We start from the raw sequence: 19,051 nt of genomic DNA on the forward strand, positions 1-19,051 counted from the left end.
GAGACCTCACTGACCCACCTGTCCCCACGGACTGGCCACTCTGCACTCCAGCCACAAAGGTGCTTTCAAAGCTTCCCTCAGCCTCAGAGTCCCCCCTGGTCAGTATCCATCCCACTTCACACAGGGCTGTAAGCATAATTTTTTTTTCTAGAAACTTCTCTCACACCGTAGTCTCAGATTTCCTGAGTTCCCCCAGCAGCGGTATCCCATCCGCACGGACTGCTCCGAGCGGTGTGCACTGCTAGCTCAGACGGCCCCTTGTTTGGCCCTGGCTAGCCTGGAATTCAGATCAAGTACGAGCCTGTCTCTTACCTGTGAGGGAGGCTTAAGCTCAAGCAGGAAGTGTGTCAGCCTCTCTTCCCGGCCCTGAGTCACTGTCCCCACACACCTCATCATGCAGGTGGTCAGGACTGCACCCGGTGGTCTTGACAGGTGACAATGTAGCCACCAACAATGGCTTCTTAGGACTGTGGACCTGAAATGCCCCCGGAATGAGTACGCTGGGTCCTGGACCCCAGGGGACCAAAGCTTGCTGCTCAAAGACATATCTGATGCTCTCAGCTTCCATCAGGATGAACCAGTGAACTGAAGCAGCAGGCAGCCTGGCCCCTGAGCATACTCCAGGAAGTACTGCAAGGCGCTGAGCATCGATCGGGGTGAGGGTCAGGATCTTTACCACAACCATCTCCTGAAGGACCAGAACAGGAAGAGGCCCAATGGCTGAGTCATGGATACTGGATCATGGGAGATTACTTTCTGGTGTGCCCCTACCCTCCTTGAGAAAGGAAGACACCAAGGACTCTATTCCTCCAGCCCCACCCACCTGGCTGCCCACAGAGGTCTCCATTAGTGCTCTTCAGCACTAAGGGACAGGGAAGCAACAGGGAGGGGCCAGGGAGCCTCTGTGAGCCCAGAGCCTGCAGCTGCCTAGACCCCAGGAGGCCCAGAGAGGAAGAAGCTTCGGCAGTTCCCACCACCCAATTCCTCAGCTCTCTTAGGGGGCCCCAAACTCCTACCAAAACTCCAGTGCTGCTAACAGGGGCCAGCTGAGGGGACCCCAGGCACGCAGGTGCTCAGCCTGGGGCCTTGCTTGGTAAAAGCAATTCACTTATGCCATTAGTAAAGGACTTGAAGTTAGTTTTAGGTTATCAGGGTGGGCCCAGGTATGTGCCGTGTGTGTGTGTGTGTGTGTGTGTGTGTGTGTGTGTGTGTGTGTGTATACTGTTTGTGTCTATAGTGGCTATGTGTAGGGATGTACACATGGTGTTAACTGGTGTTTTATGGTGTGGGTGATTTGTGGTGTTGGTGTTTTATGTTGCTGTGTGCTATGTGGTGTGTGTGTGTGCTGTTTGGTGTGTGTGCTGTGTGATGTATATGGTATTTGTGTGATGTATGTAGTATTTATGGACTGAGTAAGTAGTAGGTACATGCATGTGTAGCATGGTATGTGGTGTGGGATATGTGTATAGTACGTATGGTGTGTAAGTGGGATGTATGGTATGGCATGTGATGTGGTATATGTGGTGTGGGGAGTATGTATGGATATGGTGTGATATATGTGGTGTGTGGGGTAGTTTAGTATTTGTGGTGTGGTGTGGTTTATGTGGTATGTGTGTGGTGTGGTGTAGCAGATGGGATGTGGTATATGTAGTGTGGTATATGTGGTATGGGGAATATGTGTGGTATATGTGGTGTGATGTAGTATATGTAATGTGTGTGTAGTGTGGTGTATGTGGGGTGTGTGGTGTGGTGTGGCATGGCATATGTGGTGTGTGTGTGGGGGGTGTGGTGTGGTATATGGTATGCATGTGCCAACTCATGGCAGATGGCAGCGGGATAGGACAAACATGAATTTACAAGTCACATCAGGACACCTGGGAGGCAATTGCAGTGTAATGTGGGGCACTACAGTGGCTCCGCTCTCTCACACCTGCCTGGCTATGCACAGGGAGCTCAGGGCTGTGCTGGCTGCACAGACTCAGACACAAAGGCTTGAGGAAGGCAGTGCCAGATCCTGCTGCCTTTCCTGGCACCAAAAGGGAGGTCCTGTAAGCACTAGGCTGTGGGTAGTCTGACTTTCCCAGCAGCCATGCTTGGGGCAGCTCTGGTGGCTGCTGATGTTACCTGCCCTGGTCATCTCACCGCAGCAGGGGTATCTCAATGCCTCTCAGACCCTGGGAAACACTCATCCAACCCAGATGACACGGAGGCCCTGGGTGGGAGCAGGGGTGGGCAGACTAGTCTTGGTACAAGCCTAGCTATCTAACCCCTGATCAACTCTCTCTGGAGGGGAGGGGCTCCCCAAGATAGCTCGGGGTCACCAGCAGAGTCAGTGTGGGCACCAGGACACAAGCCAAGGACCTGAGGATTCCCTGTCCACCCTCTCTTTAAGTCTCATGTCCTAAAAACAGCTCGCCAGGCCTTTAATCAGCCAGCCCCAAACCACTCACAACAATCATCATGCTAACAGCTGCTTTACAAAGGAGAAAAACCCAGGTCACGATCCCAACCTGCCCCGCCCTGCCCTGCCTTGCCCTGGGCTGTAGGAGGAGGCTGTGGTTGGGCTGGGAGAGACAACTGCAGTCTCACCTGGGCCAGCTGCCTTTGCCTCCTCAGCAGACACCAGAGACAGAGCCTGAACACACATTACCTCTTGAAAAAAGCTGCAGGGAGTTCAGTTCAAAGCCATGGGAGCCCCTGCTTCAGACAGGACTGTGTGCAGACCCAGACCCAACCCTGCCACCTGCTCGCTCAGGGACAGCAGAAGCCCCTGCATGCGCACACCACCCAAACCCAGCTCGTCATAGCCAGACAAGCACAGCACAAAAGCTTGCCATGCCTTCCCCTGAGCTGCCTTGCCTCCGTGGAGGCCAGGGCAGAAAAGAAAGGCCCCAGACATGGTCAGTTTGTGAGGAGAATAATGACAAGAAGGGGGGGGGGGGTAGGGGTTGGTCCCACATCTGTTCAAGCAACACACACACACACACACACACACACACACACACACACACACACAGAAAACGTGTGTGTATGTGGAGGCCTGAGTTACTAGGAATCACCCTCACTCCCCCACCTTATTCATAGACAGGGTCTCTCCATCAAACCCAGAGCACAACTACATGGCTTGTCTTTCCAGCTAGCATGCTCTGGGGATCCCGTCTCCATTTTCTGAGGTTGGAATTACAAGTGGGTCACCATGCCTACCCAGCACTTAGGTGGGTTCTGGGGATAGGAACCTCTTATGTTTTCACAGCAGACACCCGCCGAGCCACCTCCTCAGCCCAGGCTCAGTGAATTCTGAGGGGATGGGAAGGAACACACTCCCCCCATTTCAGTTCCCACCCACACTTCGCATACTTCTGGTCCCCACGGTCCCTGGCCTCGAGAAGGCTGAGGAAAGTGTATGAAGAACACATCTCCAGCCTCTCATGGTACCTCTCGGAGGTGGGGAGGGCAGTGGTGTTGGTGGCAGGGGTAGATGCAGGTTGTTCAGGCCCAGTATCAGAGGTGCTGTAGAATAATCCTTCTGTACACTGTGAAAATGTGTTGCTCTCATTGCTAATGAAAGGTAGATTGGCCAATGGTTAGGCAGGATTTTGGGGGGCAGAGAGAACGTTGGGAAGAAGAGGGGCAGAGTCTTGGGGGGTTGAAAGGAGACAGCATGAGATGCAGAGTGAGCAGGATGGGAAGTACGTAGATAAGGTCAACAAGCCTTGGGGCGGCACATAGATTAATAGAAATGGGTTAATTTAAGTTATAAGACCTGGCTAAAAACAAGCCTAAGCTATTGGCCAAGCATTTATAATTAATATTAATTCTCTGTGTGGTTATTTTGGAAGCAGCTGGCAGGACAAAGCTGATCGGCCTTCCTGATGAAAAATTCACCAACACAGCGGCCTGGCAATGTGAGTTTATGCAGTTTCACTGCCCTGTTGTCCGGGCTGGTGGCTGCCTACTGTCCTGTCTTTGGAGAAGTCTACCTTCCTGTCTCACTCCCAGCCTTTCCATCATCACCTTAGTAAACAACTCCCTGCTTCAGATTCCCTGTGTTGAATGCCTGGTGTAGTTTCTGGGCATTTAACAGTGACGTCTATCTTCCTCGAGACCCCACTCATTCACTCTCTCCCAAGCCCAGGGACCTGTGCCAGTGAAACCCTTGCTAATAGTAACAGGTACCTGAGAACATCTCCAAAATGTAATGGCTTTTGGCCACCGGCTGCCGCTTTTCCAGTAACGAGGCTCTGGGTCCTTTGGACACTTTGGACAAACCCAGCCCTGAGCTTCTCCAGCTCCCTTGAGAGTGGCCACGAAGAGCTACACTGCTGTCTAAAGGCTGGAGAGATGGTTCAACAATTAAGAGCACTTGCTGCTCTGGCAAAGGACCCAAATTCAGTCCCCAGCACACACATCAGGTGACGTACAACCATACATGACTCTGGCTCCAGGGCATATCTTCTGGCCCCTTCATGCACTCAATCATGCACACACATCAATAAATGATAAATCTAAAACTATCTGACTGGAGAACAAGCGGGTGTCTCCATGAAGGCTGGGTCCACAACACCAAGCACAAGAGCAGGGCATGGTGGCATTCACTGGGAAACCCAGTGACTTGGGAGGCCGGAGCAGGGGCATTATGGGTGCCCGGAGTCCAGGGGCAGCCTTGGCAGTCAGAGTAGGACCCCAACTCAAATAGGAGACCCAGCGATCAGTGGCACATCTCCACTGGTGGTATCACAGCACTCAGGCCTAACAGCAACTTCTGTCTGCCCCTACAGCCTCTATGGGGTCACCAGCTGCCCGTGGCATGCTGCATTCACAGCAGAGGACACAGGCCCCAGGATCCTAGAGCTGATTTAACAACACGAGCAGCACTTTCAAGTTCTCCACAGCTTTGATAATTAAAAAGCAATGTAAAGATAAACCAGATTTGCTTTTCCTTGCAATCAACTCCATTCCTTGCCTCTGTACAAAGACCAAAGCCCATAGGTAGAGACATGCATGGGTTTTGTATGTTCCTGAGCGAAAGCATGGTTTTGGTAAACTTGTCCCTGTGCGGTATTCTCCAGCATAGGGAAATACCCTCACCTTATAGTTTTTATGCCTTATGTATATATTTACTTATTCATGCCACTACTGGGACCCTGCACATGCTAGTCATACATTCTACCATTCTATTCCCTATTCCTATTTTAAAATTCCGAGACAGGGTCTCACTGAGTTGCCCAGGCTGGCCTTGAATTCCCTCCATAACCCAGGCTAGCAAACCTGGGCCTGTAGGCCACATCTGGCTCTTGGCTGTCCCATAGGTCCAGTTTTCTGATACACAACAGTGCCCATGCCACACCTACAGCTGCTTCTATGGCAGAGCAGCCTACAAGCCCCAAAGATCTAACACCTGCATCTTAATGGCAAAGAGTTGGATGACCCCTGCTGCAGCCAACCTAGCAACAGCTTCCCACTGTAGACAGTTCATCTCAGGATCCACGGGGCTGAAAAGCGTGGGTGGCTGAACCTCAGCAGGGACCAGGGAAGCAGCGAGCAGGAAGGGGACAGCCACGGACACTCAGGCCCTCCACTCACCTGTGGCCTGGCAGAAGAGGTAGAAGGTCCCCAGCGCCTGCACCTGCTGGGCCTGGTCACTCAGGAAGGGCGGCAGCAAGGTAACCCGCTTACGACTGTTGGGCCCCGAGGCCAAGGCTGGCCAAGGGCTTCTGGGAGAAGACGAGTCAGGGCCCAGACAGGATAGAGAGGAGGAGCCAGGAGGGAAGGACTTAGAAGATGAGGCTGTGAGACAGAGGACAGAAAAGAAAGTACTGAGGAAGAAGTCATCAGAACAAGTCCCATGCCGGAGAAGGTGAAGCCAAGAAGAGACGCATGGGGTGAGAAAAGAAAAGCACCCATGGCCGACCCCCACCCAGGGCCGTCAGCCAGGGACAGGAGGCCCGCACGGCCTCCACTAAGGAGAGGCCGGCCCAGTCGATGATAAAGCTTCTGGTTTATTTGGGTACTTTTCAAATGTATACAGTTCAAAGTAGAAAAATAAAAACAAAGTAAATCTTATAAACACAAATGTTTACACCGAATGGTGAGATCATGTCATGCTGAAGATGGGTGTCTACACAGCACAGGGAATCCAGAGTTCATCACTCTCTACATGGAATGAGCGTTCCACACACAATAAGCGAGAAACAAATGTTAGAATCGTACCACCCATTAACATCCCGAAAGACACCGGCAGAGGTCAGGCTGCAGCAGCGACCGCCCACACGGGACGTTTGTGGTCACTGTCCCGAGGCGGGGGGCCCAACTACACAACCCATTTCTGTCTTGCGTGGACCATCAAGGCGGAAGTCCGAGGGCAGTGATGTGAGATGGAATCAAGGAGAGACAGGAAGTGATCAAGAACCAAAGTTGTCCTCATGAAGGCGCCATCCCTCAGGGCAGCAGGTTCCAAGAAGCAGCAGGGCCATCGGGGTATAAACCCTCCTCCCCTCACAGGACCAGCTCAATTGCCACCCGGAGCCACTGGGCCACCTGCCCTCACTCAAAACCCACCTTGTAGATGTATGGCAGGAAAAAGAAAAAAAAGCACAGAAAGAAAGTCTTGGAAACCGGTACTTCCTTCAAAATGAGTAAGATTAAAAGACAAAACCAACAACAACAACAACAACAAAACCCACCAAAATAAAAGGGTGAGTGAGTTCAAGAGACAGTTTTAGGCCTACATTCCTAACAGCAGGAAAGAATGCATTTAGCAAAAATAAGTCTATCCCTGAGAATCTTAAGCGACATAAGCCATATTTTATCTCAATATATAACAAAAATCTAGAAAATGCTCATCTTCTCATGAATATTAAAACATCTCCTTCGGTAATTTAAAAAAAAAAAAAAAAGTGGCCTAAGACATCAACATAACCAGAGCAAAAATCCTAAAAAAAAAATTACGTGAAAGAAAGAGTCCGTGCCCATCTGGACAGCAGGTGATACGTTACCAATCTGATAAACTAAAAGGTCATTTCCAATCTGGAATTAAATTATCTTTTAGTGGCTGCTATGAGAAGGGGAAGAGGAAGGGTCATTCTTCTCAGCCCACAGAGGTGGCCATCTCTCCCCCAGGACACAAAGGGCTCAGGTACATCTTAAGTAAGCACTCCGACGACTGCAGGACTTGAGGCTGGAATAGATATTTGTTTCCCAAAGGACAAAGAGGGACAAGTCACAGACTCAACCCAAGAGAAAGGAGACAAAGCACTGAGGCTGGCGCACGATGACAAGACTCGGCTACTGAACGGCTCAACACAACACTCTCCACGAAGACTGCGGGGTACGGGCTGGGGCACGCTGTCCTCAGTCCCCGTCAGCATCCGAATCCGCAAACTTCAGTTCACACTTGACATCAAACGGTTTGTCCCTGGCAGAGAGTTCATCGATCCGTTGGGAGTCCTCGCGATCTGTGGGCACTTTGCTGGTGATGGTGTCCTGCTCGGTTTCATAGCCGGTGTCCAGGGCTGGCTTGGGCTGGTCGCCATTCTGCTGTGAGAAGCTCCCAGGCTCCACCAGCGTCTCCTTCACACTCTGCTCCAGGTCAGAGAAGTCTGACTTGGGCTTCTTCTTCCCAAGCAGCAGGGCTGAGCGGAATTTTAAGCACTGTCCGGGCAGGTAGCCCTTGTAGCAGTTGTAGGAAAAGAGGCAGAGGAAGAGGACGAAGATGAAAAGTAGGAGAGACATGAGCAGGCGGTTGTCACTGGACTTGAGATACACCGTCTTCTCTGCGTGAAGCTGGGGGACCGTGTTGATGACCATCTTTGGTTCACAGGATGTGCCGGTGGAGGAGGACTTGGGAGGTAGGGTAGCGGCCCTGGGGGAGGTTGCCCACAGAGCCGGGGTAGGGGGAGAGGACCCCTGGGTAGATGCCACCGGCATTTTGGAAGTGATCCTACTACCTTCTGTGTGAGCAGCCTGGGAGGCAGGTGATGTGGGGGTCTGAAGTACCACCTTCACTTCCAGGACGTGCTTGGCAAGCAGCTGCGAGACTGTCTTGTTCCTCACCCTTTCCTCCGACAGGCACTGGTACACACCACTGTCTCCCTCCGACAGGTTGAAGATGAGCAGGTGCTTCCTGCCCACAAAGCCATACTTGGGACTCACAGCCTTCAACTCGCCGTTCTGGAACTTCCACACCACCCGGGCCAGGTTGGATTTTTGGAAGCATTTGAGTTCTGCTGTGCCACCGTGCTTGAGAGAGTGTTGATGGGAACTTTCTTTACTCTTATCTGGAACATCAAAATAAATGTGCTCAGCATCAACAACTCCGTCTGATTACGCAATTGCTGTCAAAAACAGGTTAATACCCATAGGACGACACGCGAGTTTCACCCACTGGAGCCAGATGGAATCTTCAGGACCAAGAAAAAGGCATCCGTGACCCGTCAGCAGCCCCCAGAAATGAAGAATTCGGTAACAGTTCTGAGAAGTCCTGTTCTCACCCTGTGCCTGGAGAAAACTCAGCAGGCTGGAGGGCTGCGCACTGGTCAGCTCCTCCACCTGCCGCGGCACCCAGGGTCAGCTGCCAAGTGTTCTGCTAACGGCGGAGGCAGGGCAGCTAGCAACCAGGGGCCCTCTTCTTCCAAGTCTCCTACTCCACCATGGCTGGTGAGAGAAGAGGGCACAGGGCTGGGCCCATCTGCCCTTCTGTGCTGGGAAGGCAGACTAGAACCCTGGCGAGATTCTATGTCTACCTCTGGTCCAGCTATCAGCAGCGGGACCCCCCAAGGACCAAAACTATAGCGGTGTCTTTTGTCTGAAATACCAGAGATGGAAAAAGCCTGGGGGTTGGGGATATGTGCATATATAAAATGAGACAGCTATCTTTGGAAGGGACCAAAACCTGAACATAAAATTTCATCTGTGCTTTAATGACACCATACCCATAGAGCGTGAAGGGAATTTTATACAATTTTCTGTGTGCGAGTGTGTGTTCATATAGAGGCCAGGAATCCACCGAGTGCCATTCATTCCTCAGGTGACAGTTACCTTTTTCTTTTTTTTATGAGACAGGGTGTCTCATTTGTCTGGTACTTGCTACGTCGGCTAGGCCGTCTGAGGTCAGCAAGTTCCAGGGACCCACCTGTCTTGCCCTTCTTAGGGCTGGGATCACGAGCATGTCATCATGTCCAGCTGTTTTACATGAGTTCTGGGGGGCAAAGTCAGGTCCTACAAACTGAGCCTTAAAATACTTTTAATGATACTTTGCGCACGAAACTACCTCTTCTAGTGTAAGATTTTCTCCTTGAAGCACGACACTGCACCAAAATGTCCTGAGTCACTGTTTTTAGATTTGGGCTGCTCGGCCATACCCAAGGGCTCCTTCCTTCTCATTCTTAACAAGCTTGGGTTTTGTTTAAGGAGCCCAGCTAGGCAGAACAGAAGAGCTTCATGCGGGACAGGGCATGCTTCCCAGCAACCTGACACACCCTGTGTGGCTGTGAGCACTCTCTTTCTGTAATCAAAGGGACAGAGGAAGATCACGGGTCCACCGCAAGGGTAGGTCCCAGGTCTGCCGCATGCCACTTGACCTCTGTTCAGAGAGGATAAAGGCAACACCAGGAACTTTGCCATCCTGAGCAGGAAAGCAAAGGAGATCCACTCACCCAGGCACGAGGATGTGTCGCCACTCATCTCCTGAATCAAGCCCCTGGAAGACAACAGGCACACATGACTCACCAGCTTGTGCACGGGGCACATGCGCACAGTCCCATCCGCACTCATACCTGTTGGAGTCCTCTGCCTGGTGCAAAACACAGGCCTTGGAGGCTGGGCTCCAGGCGCAGTAGGGGTCCCGTGCCAGGACGCAATCCTCACAGCTACCATGCTTTCCACAGAAGGCCAGGGGAGCCTGGGCCACTCCCGAGTTGGAGCCAGCATAGACAGACCTCCTCCCCTGTGTGTGGAGACAAAGAGCAGGTGTAAGGGGGACCAAGGCACTGGCGGGGCTGCCAGCTTCTCTACCAACTCTGGGGAAGGCAGAGTGCATTCAAGTACTGTACGGAGGGCAGGGCTCCCTGGCTCAGAACAGGCCACAAGGCGTGACCACCAAGATCTAACCGGCAGTGTCCTGATTAGTTTTGTTGTCAACTTAACACCCTTGGGAGGAGGGAACTGCAGTTGAGAAATTGCCTACATCAGATTGGCCTGAGGACATGTCTGTGGGCCATTTTCTATTTGCTAATTAATGTAGGCGGGTTCAGCCCGCTCTAGGTGATGCCACCCTTGGGCGGGTAGTCCTGGGCTTTATAGGATAGTGGCTAAACAGAAGCCAGAGCACAAGCCAGTATGTGGTTTCCTCCACGGTCTGTGCTTCAGTTCCTGCCTCCAGTTCCTGTCCCGGCTTCCCTCAATGAGGGACCTGGAAGCGTAAGCTGAAACGAACCTTTTCCTCCTCAGCTTGCTTTTGGTCAGAGTCGATTATCACAGCAAGAGAAAAGCAAACGAAGACAGAAATCTTGCATGAAAACATAGGCAGGTGTACTGTGTCCCAGGAGGACGCAACATCACCCGAGGATCCGCAGGGCCTGGGATCTGACGCCACCCTTCCACATCTGGGGCCGGACCTCGAGCTGAGTGCGTTATATTTCTGCACCAGCCTTTCTTCCGAGAAAAGGCAATTCTACACCCATTCCCACCGACTGAAACATTCCCTCCTAGAGGGTAGAGGGAGGCTCACAAGACTCAGAAACTAAAGAAAACAGAAGAAAAAATTCTAAGAATCGCAAGTCCCCGCTTCCCCAAGGTTCCGTAAGCACGATATGACTCTCTAACTCTGACCCGGTGAGCGCTGCTGAGCTGCCTGCGAGCTGTGCAGGAGGTCCGTGGATGCAGCTTCTGTGAATGCCACTCAGTGGGCTGTCTGCGGACGCAGCTGCCTGAGTCCCACGCTCCTGTAAATAATCCCTCATTCATACCCTGTAAGTAACTGAGCCAGACTGGTCTGTCCAGGGTGCCCTACCTGGGGGGAAAAGACTTCCCCTTGTGTCTTGAGGAAACTCAGAAGAGTCCTCTTCAGCTGCCTCCCACTCCCAACTTGACACCCCACTGCTCTCCTGGATTCACTGTGGATGACAGAGCACTCCAGCTAGAAGCCAAAGGGCACAGCCTTCAAATGCCAGTCCTGTCTCGTGCCAGAAAGTAGGCACCTGTGATGGGGACATGTCTTTATCATTCATCTCTGAACCCATCGTGCCAGGGCGACCACACCTATCAACACGGTACAAAGAACAGAGAGCCAGCAACTTTCACCCGGCAAGAGACACCATCATGGGCTTTCTGCTTGCCTATATTTGCTAGGGAAGAGCCACAAAAGTCAGCCATGGTGCTTGAGCACAGCCACAAACAGCTCAGTACCTGCCAGACACTGATTTCCAGGACATGGACACGGCATGTCACTGGCTGCGGGCCAGGTCCAGCGGCCACCTGGTGTGGGCAGAAGTCCAGCACACAGGTAAGAGATTGACGGTCCCTTGGTATCTGCGGTGGGTAGCTCCCTAAAGCAGACTGAATCACAGACCTGGAGCCCACAGATGTGCAGCCCCCGGGGAAAGGCAACAGCAGGCCACAGCGTCCAGCACTGTTGCAGAGCCAGGCATCAAAAACAAGGGTGCAGGCGCCTGAACCTCTCTCTCTCTCTCTCTGAGGGTCTCATCTGAGTCCTGGCAAGGAGGGACAAGCACCTTGGCCAGCAGGCATGACGCAGGGCAGGTGGCGTCTGGCATCAGGGAGGTGCTGCTCCTGCTCCTGCTCTTCCCTGGGCCTGCGCTGCTCAAGCCCAGTCCTCAGCACTTAGGCTCACATGTCCTCAAAACGGTTACATTAACGAAAAGCTTCCCAACACACACAGAGATCACCTTAGGAGGAGCATACAGTGACTCCCAGGATCACATGACAACATGCAGCACAGCCAAGATCCGGGGACGGCTCACATTCTCCACCTCACTGCCCTGTCCTAGCTGTAAAATGTGGTGGCCACCTTGTCCCAAGGCCAGTGGACCAGGAACAGCAAGTCCCAGCCAGTGGACTAAAGCCAGTACCCAGGCCGTTTCTATGCAGTCCACCAGCTAAAGCACTTTACACCTTTTTATTTTTGCAGTGTGGTCTCACTCGGCTCAAGTCCATCAGCCTTGACTTTGCTATGTGGCTAAGGCTAGCCTTGAACTCCTGATCCTCCTGCCTCTACCTCCCAAGGCCTGGGACTACAGGTGTGAACTACCACACCCCACTCAGGGGCTCTAAAAATTATTTATTTTTGAGACAGGCTCTCTCTACATAGCCCTGGCTGTCTTGGAGCATGCCATGTATACAAGGCTGGCCCTGAATTCATAGAGATCTCCAGAGTGCTGGGATTAAAGGCATGCACTACCATACCTGGAAGAGCTTTACATTTTTAACTGTTTGAAAATACATTTTAAACTTAGTATTTTGTGATCTATGAAAACTTTAGGCAATGCATAGCTCGGCTTCCACAGGCCACTTTGGCCATCTATGTGTTTCCATGGCTTAGGGGAGCCACAGCACAAAGCTGAGCACCTGGGACTGAGGCTCTGGCCTGCAAAGCTCCCAGAAGCACAGTACTGATGTGGCGGGAGCTCTGTAGGGTGACCTGTCACAGATTAGCCGAAGGATCATGCCCCACCAGCACAGTCTACACTCTGTCAGGCTCGAGGCACAAGGACCTATTTCCCCAGCTTAGCGACTACCAAAAAGTGCCAGCCACCTGCTCTAATGGCCAGCCCCCTTGGCTCTGCCATGCCGCTGCCGGCTCAAGCTATAGATCCTATGGGAGAATGCTGGGAGAGTCCAAAGGCCCGCTCATCTGGCCACAGGCTGCTAAACCTCGAGAAACCATCCTAGCAAGTCCTAAGCATGGAGAAGCTACCAAGCCAGACAACCACCCAGGCCTGCCCACAGACTACATTACCTTCTTTGATGACAGCAGCAGAGTTTGGACTGGCTCAGAGTCCTGGAAGAGCTGGGTCTCCTCAACCACGTGCACCTCCTTCCCAAGGATAACAGCTTTATGCAGAGCTCCCCGGTCTGCAAGGAGGGGATGCCAAGGATGTCACGCTGGTTAGTTTTAAGTGTCAACTTACTGCAACCTAGAATCACCTGGAAAGGGCCTCAGCAGAGGCATTGCCTAGATCAGTCTGGCCTGTAGCAATGTCTGTGGAGGACTGTCTTGATTGTTGACTGACATGGGCAGACCTAACCCACTGAGGATGGCACCACCCCCAAGACAGGTAGCCCTGGACTATGTAAGTAAAGAAAGCTAGCTAGCTAAGCACAGGCAAGCCAGCAAGCAGGCAGCATGGGTACATTCACTTCTCTGTGCTCGTGACTATGAATGTGATGTGACCAGCTGCTGAAGCTCCCGCCTGACATCCCTGAAATGACGGACTCTGACATACAGTGTAAGCAAAAGAAACCCTCTGCCTTGAAGTTGCTTTTGGTCAGGATGAAACTAGGAGACTCCAGTCTTGATGGCCACCACTCAGACTTCTGCATACTCAAGTCATTCCCTCAACGAGGTGCTCAGAGGAGAACACCCTTGCTTTACAGACGGAGAGCAGCACTTGGAAAATAAAGAATTGGGAGCTCAAGCTACAAGAACCCCAGTTTTCTCATAAAGCATCACCCCTGCCCCAAGGTGGATGCCAACGACCTTCACCAACAAGGTCACCTCCTGGCAGCTGAGTCACGTTCACTGAGAGGCAGCTGTTACACTCCCCTGGCCCTCCAGGTGAGGTTAGGGGCCCAGACAGGCAGGTGAGAGCAAAACGCTCAAGTCATCTGGGAAGCTCTAAGGGTGGCCTCTGGGGCGCTGCCAGCTGCCAAGCTCCAACTCTCCACCCCCATCCCGGAAGACTTGGGGAGTTGAGCCTCCCTCCTAAGGCTGATGAGGGCGGGATGGAGCCTGGCTCCTCCTAGAAGGGGGCAGGGTCTCTACTACCAATTAGGATAGACCAGGCCAGTCCCACTGGTCCTGTGACAACAGCAACCACTTTGTTGTACTCCAGCCCAGGTGCAGGCCAGCACTTGCATACATAACAAACGCCCCAGGTGCCTGCTGATAGAGAGACTCAGAATCCCAGGTGCAGCGATGTCTTAGAAATCCTCTCGTGCTGTCACCAAGAGATACCACATCTGCCCACAAATGACTAAGTGAATTTCCCAGTCTTACCAAGGAACCCACCTGTGCTGATAAACATGACGTCGTAGAAGGTCCCATCCAGGGCCTGAGTCCTGTCTACCACTATCTGGGTGTAGTTTACATCCTTTTTGATTAGCTTGGGCCTGTTGTCTATCGGGGTCACCGAGTCGTCCATCAAAGGGTGGTCTTTTACGAACTGCAGCGTTTTGTCTGGGAGATTCAAAGAGCTGGTGTAGTTGGCTGCCCGAGCCTCGCTGTCGACGCACTGTGGGGGGGCAAAAGCACCGTGGTAACACGCCCACTCAGCGTCAACTGAGCACAGAAGAGAAGCCACATGAGCAGCCCTGGAAGGCCACCGTCGTACTTCTCCAAAGATGAACGGGGCTGAAGTGACCTCCCCAGGGACAGGGGCTGTGGCTTTAAAGCACAGCAGCCACATGACATGATTGTCCTAGCATCAGCAGAGGAATCACATGTCAATGAAAACACTTAGCAAACTTCTCAAGTTAAAAAAACACTCATTTCATAGCTTTCCTACGAGAAGAAAGCATGCTAAATACTGACACACACACACACACACACACACACACACACACACACACACACACACACACAACCAAATTCTGAGAAAAAGGCCGGAAAGACTTCTTTTTTTGGCCGCCACTCCCTAGCCATGTCTCACTGAACACAGCACGCACGCACACAAGAATAACCAGGTGTCCAGGCCACACACCCACGGAGAAGCTGGTCCTGGGAAAAGCTTCAAGAGCCAGATAAGGCACTATCTAAAAGCCACCCCCACACACCCATTCACCACATGGCGACAATGTGCAGGGGACCCTAGAATTTCCTTTACTTTTTAAATTTACTATATTTAGGAGGGCAGAACGTGACTCCCATTGTCTAATGGACAGGCTGCCTCAGGAGACAGCCTAGGCTTTGCTGACCAACGAGGTTTCTTTGTAGGAAACGGGAAATGGAGCGAGCCTGTCACTGTGCACTGTCAGCTTCTCCCAAGAGCCCAGGCCAGTGGGACACTCTCTCATTTGGGCAGCAGGTGGTGAGACCTATGACCCAACATGTAGAAGAGATCAGAAAAAGAACAAACTTCGCTCTTCACCCCCGGGTCCAGCAGTCACTCAGCCCAGGGCGGAGACGCCTGCTGCTGTGCAACCTGCTGGAAGGAGGCTGCTGGGATCTGTGTGGTCTCATGCTCGGGGCCTGAGACCCGAGGAAAGATAAGCCCTCCCTGGAGCCCGGGATCCTGCTTACCGCTCCAGGCCGGGGACTGGGCACTGGGCCATTGTAGCGCACCCACTTGGTGTGAGATTGCTCCACCGTGGCACTCTGCATGTACTTTCCACGGGAGAAGACTGCCTCCACCGTGGCCAGGGTATAGGCACAAACTGCTGACAGACCCACATTGTTCCTGTGGAGGGGAAACCATGAGCGTCAGGAGGGCAGCAGGTCATCAGGGTGGGCAGGCCCCAACTGCCGAGGGAACTGACTCACAACTGTGGGGTGAAGACTGCGTAGAACACAGGCTCCTTGAGGTCTGAGGCCCGCAGCACAAAGACATCCTGCAGTATGTTGAAGACCAGGCCACTGTCTGGCCTGGAGCAGATCAGCCTGGCCTTTAGGAAGGAGGTCCACTTCTTTTGCAAAGTCCGAAGGCCGCCCTGGTCCCCCTGAAATGCCACAGACAGTGCGTGGTAGGGGCAGCACAGATGGCCAGCCACAGCTGCAGCCAGTCCATACGCCCCCACCCACCAGGCCAGCCCAAGTCTGCCGCAGGCAGTTATGTAAGCACAGTGCTACTGCCACGTGGGCCGGGATCACAGAGTGCAAAGAGACCGACACATTCAACGACCACCAAAGCAACCACGTCTGTCACCCCAAGTGCCACGCAAATGCCACTGGCTTTGGCTCCTGCAGCTTTCCGAGCTGTGACCCATGATGGAGCAAGTAAGAGTTAGACAAGCGATGGGTGATCTCCCTCCTATCACAGCCCCCGACCCTGCAGATCACTTCGGGGGAACATGTGAGTGTACCACTGAGACCTTTTCACTTCCCCTCTGCCTGACCAATTCTAGATAAAATTCTAGATTTTTTTTATTTTCAGCGAGCCAACAACTGAGAGACAGTTATGAACCACACGATCAGGGCTGGGGAGAAACACAATGACTCCCTTCGTGGTCTCGTTTCCTGCACTTCCAACTACCCGTGATGAGTCACCCGCTGGAAGTATTAATTGCTGTGGGATGGTCTGTATGTCAAACTGCTCTGATTGGTCAATAAATAAAACACTGATTGGCTATGGCTAGGCAGGAAGTATAGGCGGGACTAACAGAGAGGAGAAAAGAAGAACAGGAAAGCAGAAGGAGTCACTGCCAGCCGCCGCCATGACAAGCAGCATGTGAAGACGCCGGTAAGCCACAAGCCATGTGGCAAGGTATAGATTTATGGAAATGGATTAATTTAAGCTATAAGAACAGTTAGCAAGAAGCCTGCCACGGCCATACAGTTGTAAGCAATATAAGTCTCTGTGTTTACTTGGTTGGGTCTGAGCGGCTGGGGGACTGGCGGGTGACAGATTTGTCCTGACTGTGGGCCAGGCAGGAAAACTCCAGCTACAATTAATGCTCGCTTTGACTCCCACCCCCAACCCCCGCCATTTTTTTCCTTTCACGTATATTTATGTGTGGTGTGCCTCTACATGGGTGTCCATGTGTGGGTGCATTTGGAGGCCTGAGGTTGATATCAGAAATCTTCCATCTTCCTATTTGAGACAAGGCCTCTAAATCAAACTCAGAGCTTGCTGATGAGCGGAGTCCTTCTAGCAGGCCTGCTCCAGGATGGAATTACAGCAGGTCCACCCAGAATTTACATGGGTTCTGGAGATCAGAACTCGGGTCCTTTCGCTCTTGTGGCAAGAATTTTAACCACTACGCCATCATCCCAATCCTGCTTAGAGTCTTAGGAAGGAAACCATCCACACACCTCCGTCACTTTAATCACTAGTCACTGCTTGGTCTCTTACTGTGCCTCAGTTGTACATTAAGCCGCATCACAAGGGGTTTCTATCCAAAGGATAACACAGCAATTCCAGAGCTAGGCATCTTGGAATGGTGGCATCTGTGCCAGCACTATGGGTGGGAACTGGGCCTGCCAGGGGGGAAGCACTCACCTTGCACACCCTGGCGACTCGTGGGATCATTAACTTGAAAACGAACTCGTACTCCACAGACACCTCCGTGAAGAAGAAGTAGACCTTGTCATCGTCACCCTCTGTACCATCTGGGCTTTTCTGGATCACATCAGCAAAGACGAAGCTAGGCTCTGTGGAGTGACATCACAGGATCATCCCCATATACAAACCTACCTTGCCACATACTACCTGCTCCCCATGTGTCATGGCTGGCCAGTGCAGCCCCTGGGACTGGAGGCTTCCCTTCGAGGACATCTATAGTGTGTACACGCCACACTCATAAACTCTAGGCCTGGATGATGCCTGCCACCCTCCTCAGCTTCAGCGAGGTACGGCCGTGCTACAGAGGAAGCCAGGTGAGGCTTCCCTGCGGGCAGCTGGTCTACAGAGCCAGAGAGTATCTGCTGACTCGAACAAGGGCCAAATCAGCCAGTGTCCGCCACTGGAGGGATACCAGACGGAATCGTGGGGACGCCCTGCTCCAAGGAGGAACTGGCTGTCTCATATCTCAGACCCCAGGGCCTGACTCCAGTTCAAGGGGCTTCAGAAAAGTCCAGGATCTCAATGGCCAGCATCCCCAAGACCAGACCCACAAGCAGCCCCCCATCATCCACACCCGAAAGCCAGACAGCACACATGCATGCCTGATAGTAACACAACATCTAAATACCACCTGGCCAGACCCTGGGGGCTCCACCTTTCAGATCACACCGTCCACCGCACCACACCCCAAGCCCTGTCTGCTTTCTCCACTTCCCATCAGAGCTCATTTTATTAAAGACTCCCAATTGGGGGGGAGGGGTTAGGGGTGTGAGAGAGGCAAATTTAAAACAATGTTGTTAGCAGAGAGAGAGAGAACAAGACAGCTACTCCGGCGTGGGCCTTGAGCAGTTCCAAAGAGTTTCTACTGCCTAGGATCTGACATGAGCCACAGTGCCTCACCCCTCACCCCCACCCCGCAATGGTTTGGGGACAGCCAAAGGAAAAATGACATGGCACACTCATGAGGCCAGCAGTACACACTTCTTACCATTCAGCCAGGGGATGGCGTACTCTGTCCTCAGGGGACTGGAGGAAGAGTTTCGAGAGATGATGGGTTCACTGCCCAAGAAATTATACGATGTCCCAGAATAGAGCTCTCCCCCTGCGGCGGTGGAAAGGGAGTAAAGAAGAGGAATCCAGTCAGCCCTTCTGCCTGTGGTGGAGGCTGGGACAAGTGTGTAACACAAGAGCTCGACATTAGCCCAGGCTGGCCTACAGCAAGCCTTATGCCTCCACCTCCACCAGGCTATCATACCTACAGCAGGCTACCATAATCTATTTATACCCTCATTAATTCCTTGGAGAAAGTGGGCCTCCTTGACTCCTGTGATTCCCATTTCTGCTTCCTATACCGTCTTTTCTTTTATCAGGACAACCACAGTCAAATTTAAATCGTGTTCTTCCAGGTTAAAGGATAAGGGCTAATCAAAGTGAGAATTCCCACAGCGTTCGACGCCTCATAAAGCCATCCTAAGCAGAAAGCACTTTAAGTCAAAAGAGATGCTTGGGCGCCCACACTGCCAGGCAGCATGGCTCAGTCTCCCTACTTTAAATCCACTCTGAACACGCACCTTCGCCTGCAACTGCGCAGAAGCGCG

The 19,051-nt window shown here is 52.4% G+C and overlaps 1 protein-coding gene across 8 annotated transcripts in view; it reads right to left on the minus strand.

Annotated features, from left to right (window-relative positions):
- Positions 1-19,051, minus strand: part of Sema4d (semaphorin 4D) — a 105,038-nt gene that overhangs the window by 11,335 nt on the left and 74,652 nt on the right. For 4 of the 8 annotated variants that reach the window (XM_076573330.1, XM_042278486.2, XM_006976850.4 and 1 more), the window contains 9 exons: positions 18,442-18,555; positions 17,391-17,542; positions 15,716-15,891; positions 15,476-15,632; positions 14,246-14,468; positions 12,974-13,089; positions 9,774-9,943; positions 9,654-9,697; positions 5,584-5,787 (listed from right to left, as the gene is read on the minus strand). In XM_076573330.1, the coding sequence (XP_076429445.1) occupies positions 5,584-5,787; positions 9,654-9,697; positions 9,774-9,943; positions 12,974-13,089; positions 14,246-14,468; positions 15,476-15,632; positions 15,716-15,891; positions 17,391-17,542; positions 18,442-18,555 (1,356 nt within the window). Of the gene's footprint in view, positions 1-5,583; positions 5,788-5,979; positions 8,277-9,653; positions 9,698-9,773; positions 9,944-12,973; positions 13,090-14,245; positions 14,469-15,475; positions 15,633-15,715; positions 15,892-17,390; positions 17,543-18,441; positions 18,556-19,051 lie in introns of those variants that run through there. The other 4 variants (XM_006976849.4, XM_042278479.2, XM_042278482.2 and 1 more) reach the window with 2 other exon arrangements.

Source organism: Peromyscus maniculatus, chromosome 5, assembly GCF_049852395.1.
Source record: "Peromyscus maniculatus bairdii isolate BWxNUB_F1_BW_parent chromosome 5, HU_Pman_BW_mat_3.1, whole genome shotgun sequence".
Taxonomy (NCBI): domain Eukaryota; kingdom Metazoa; phylum Chordata; class Mammalia; order Rodentia; family Cricetidae; genus Peromyscus; species Peromyscus maniculatus.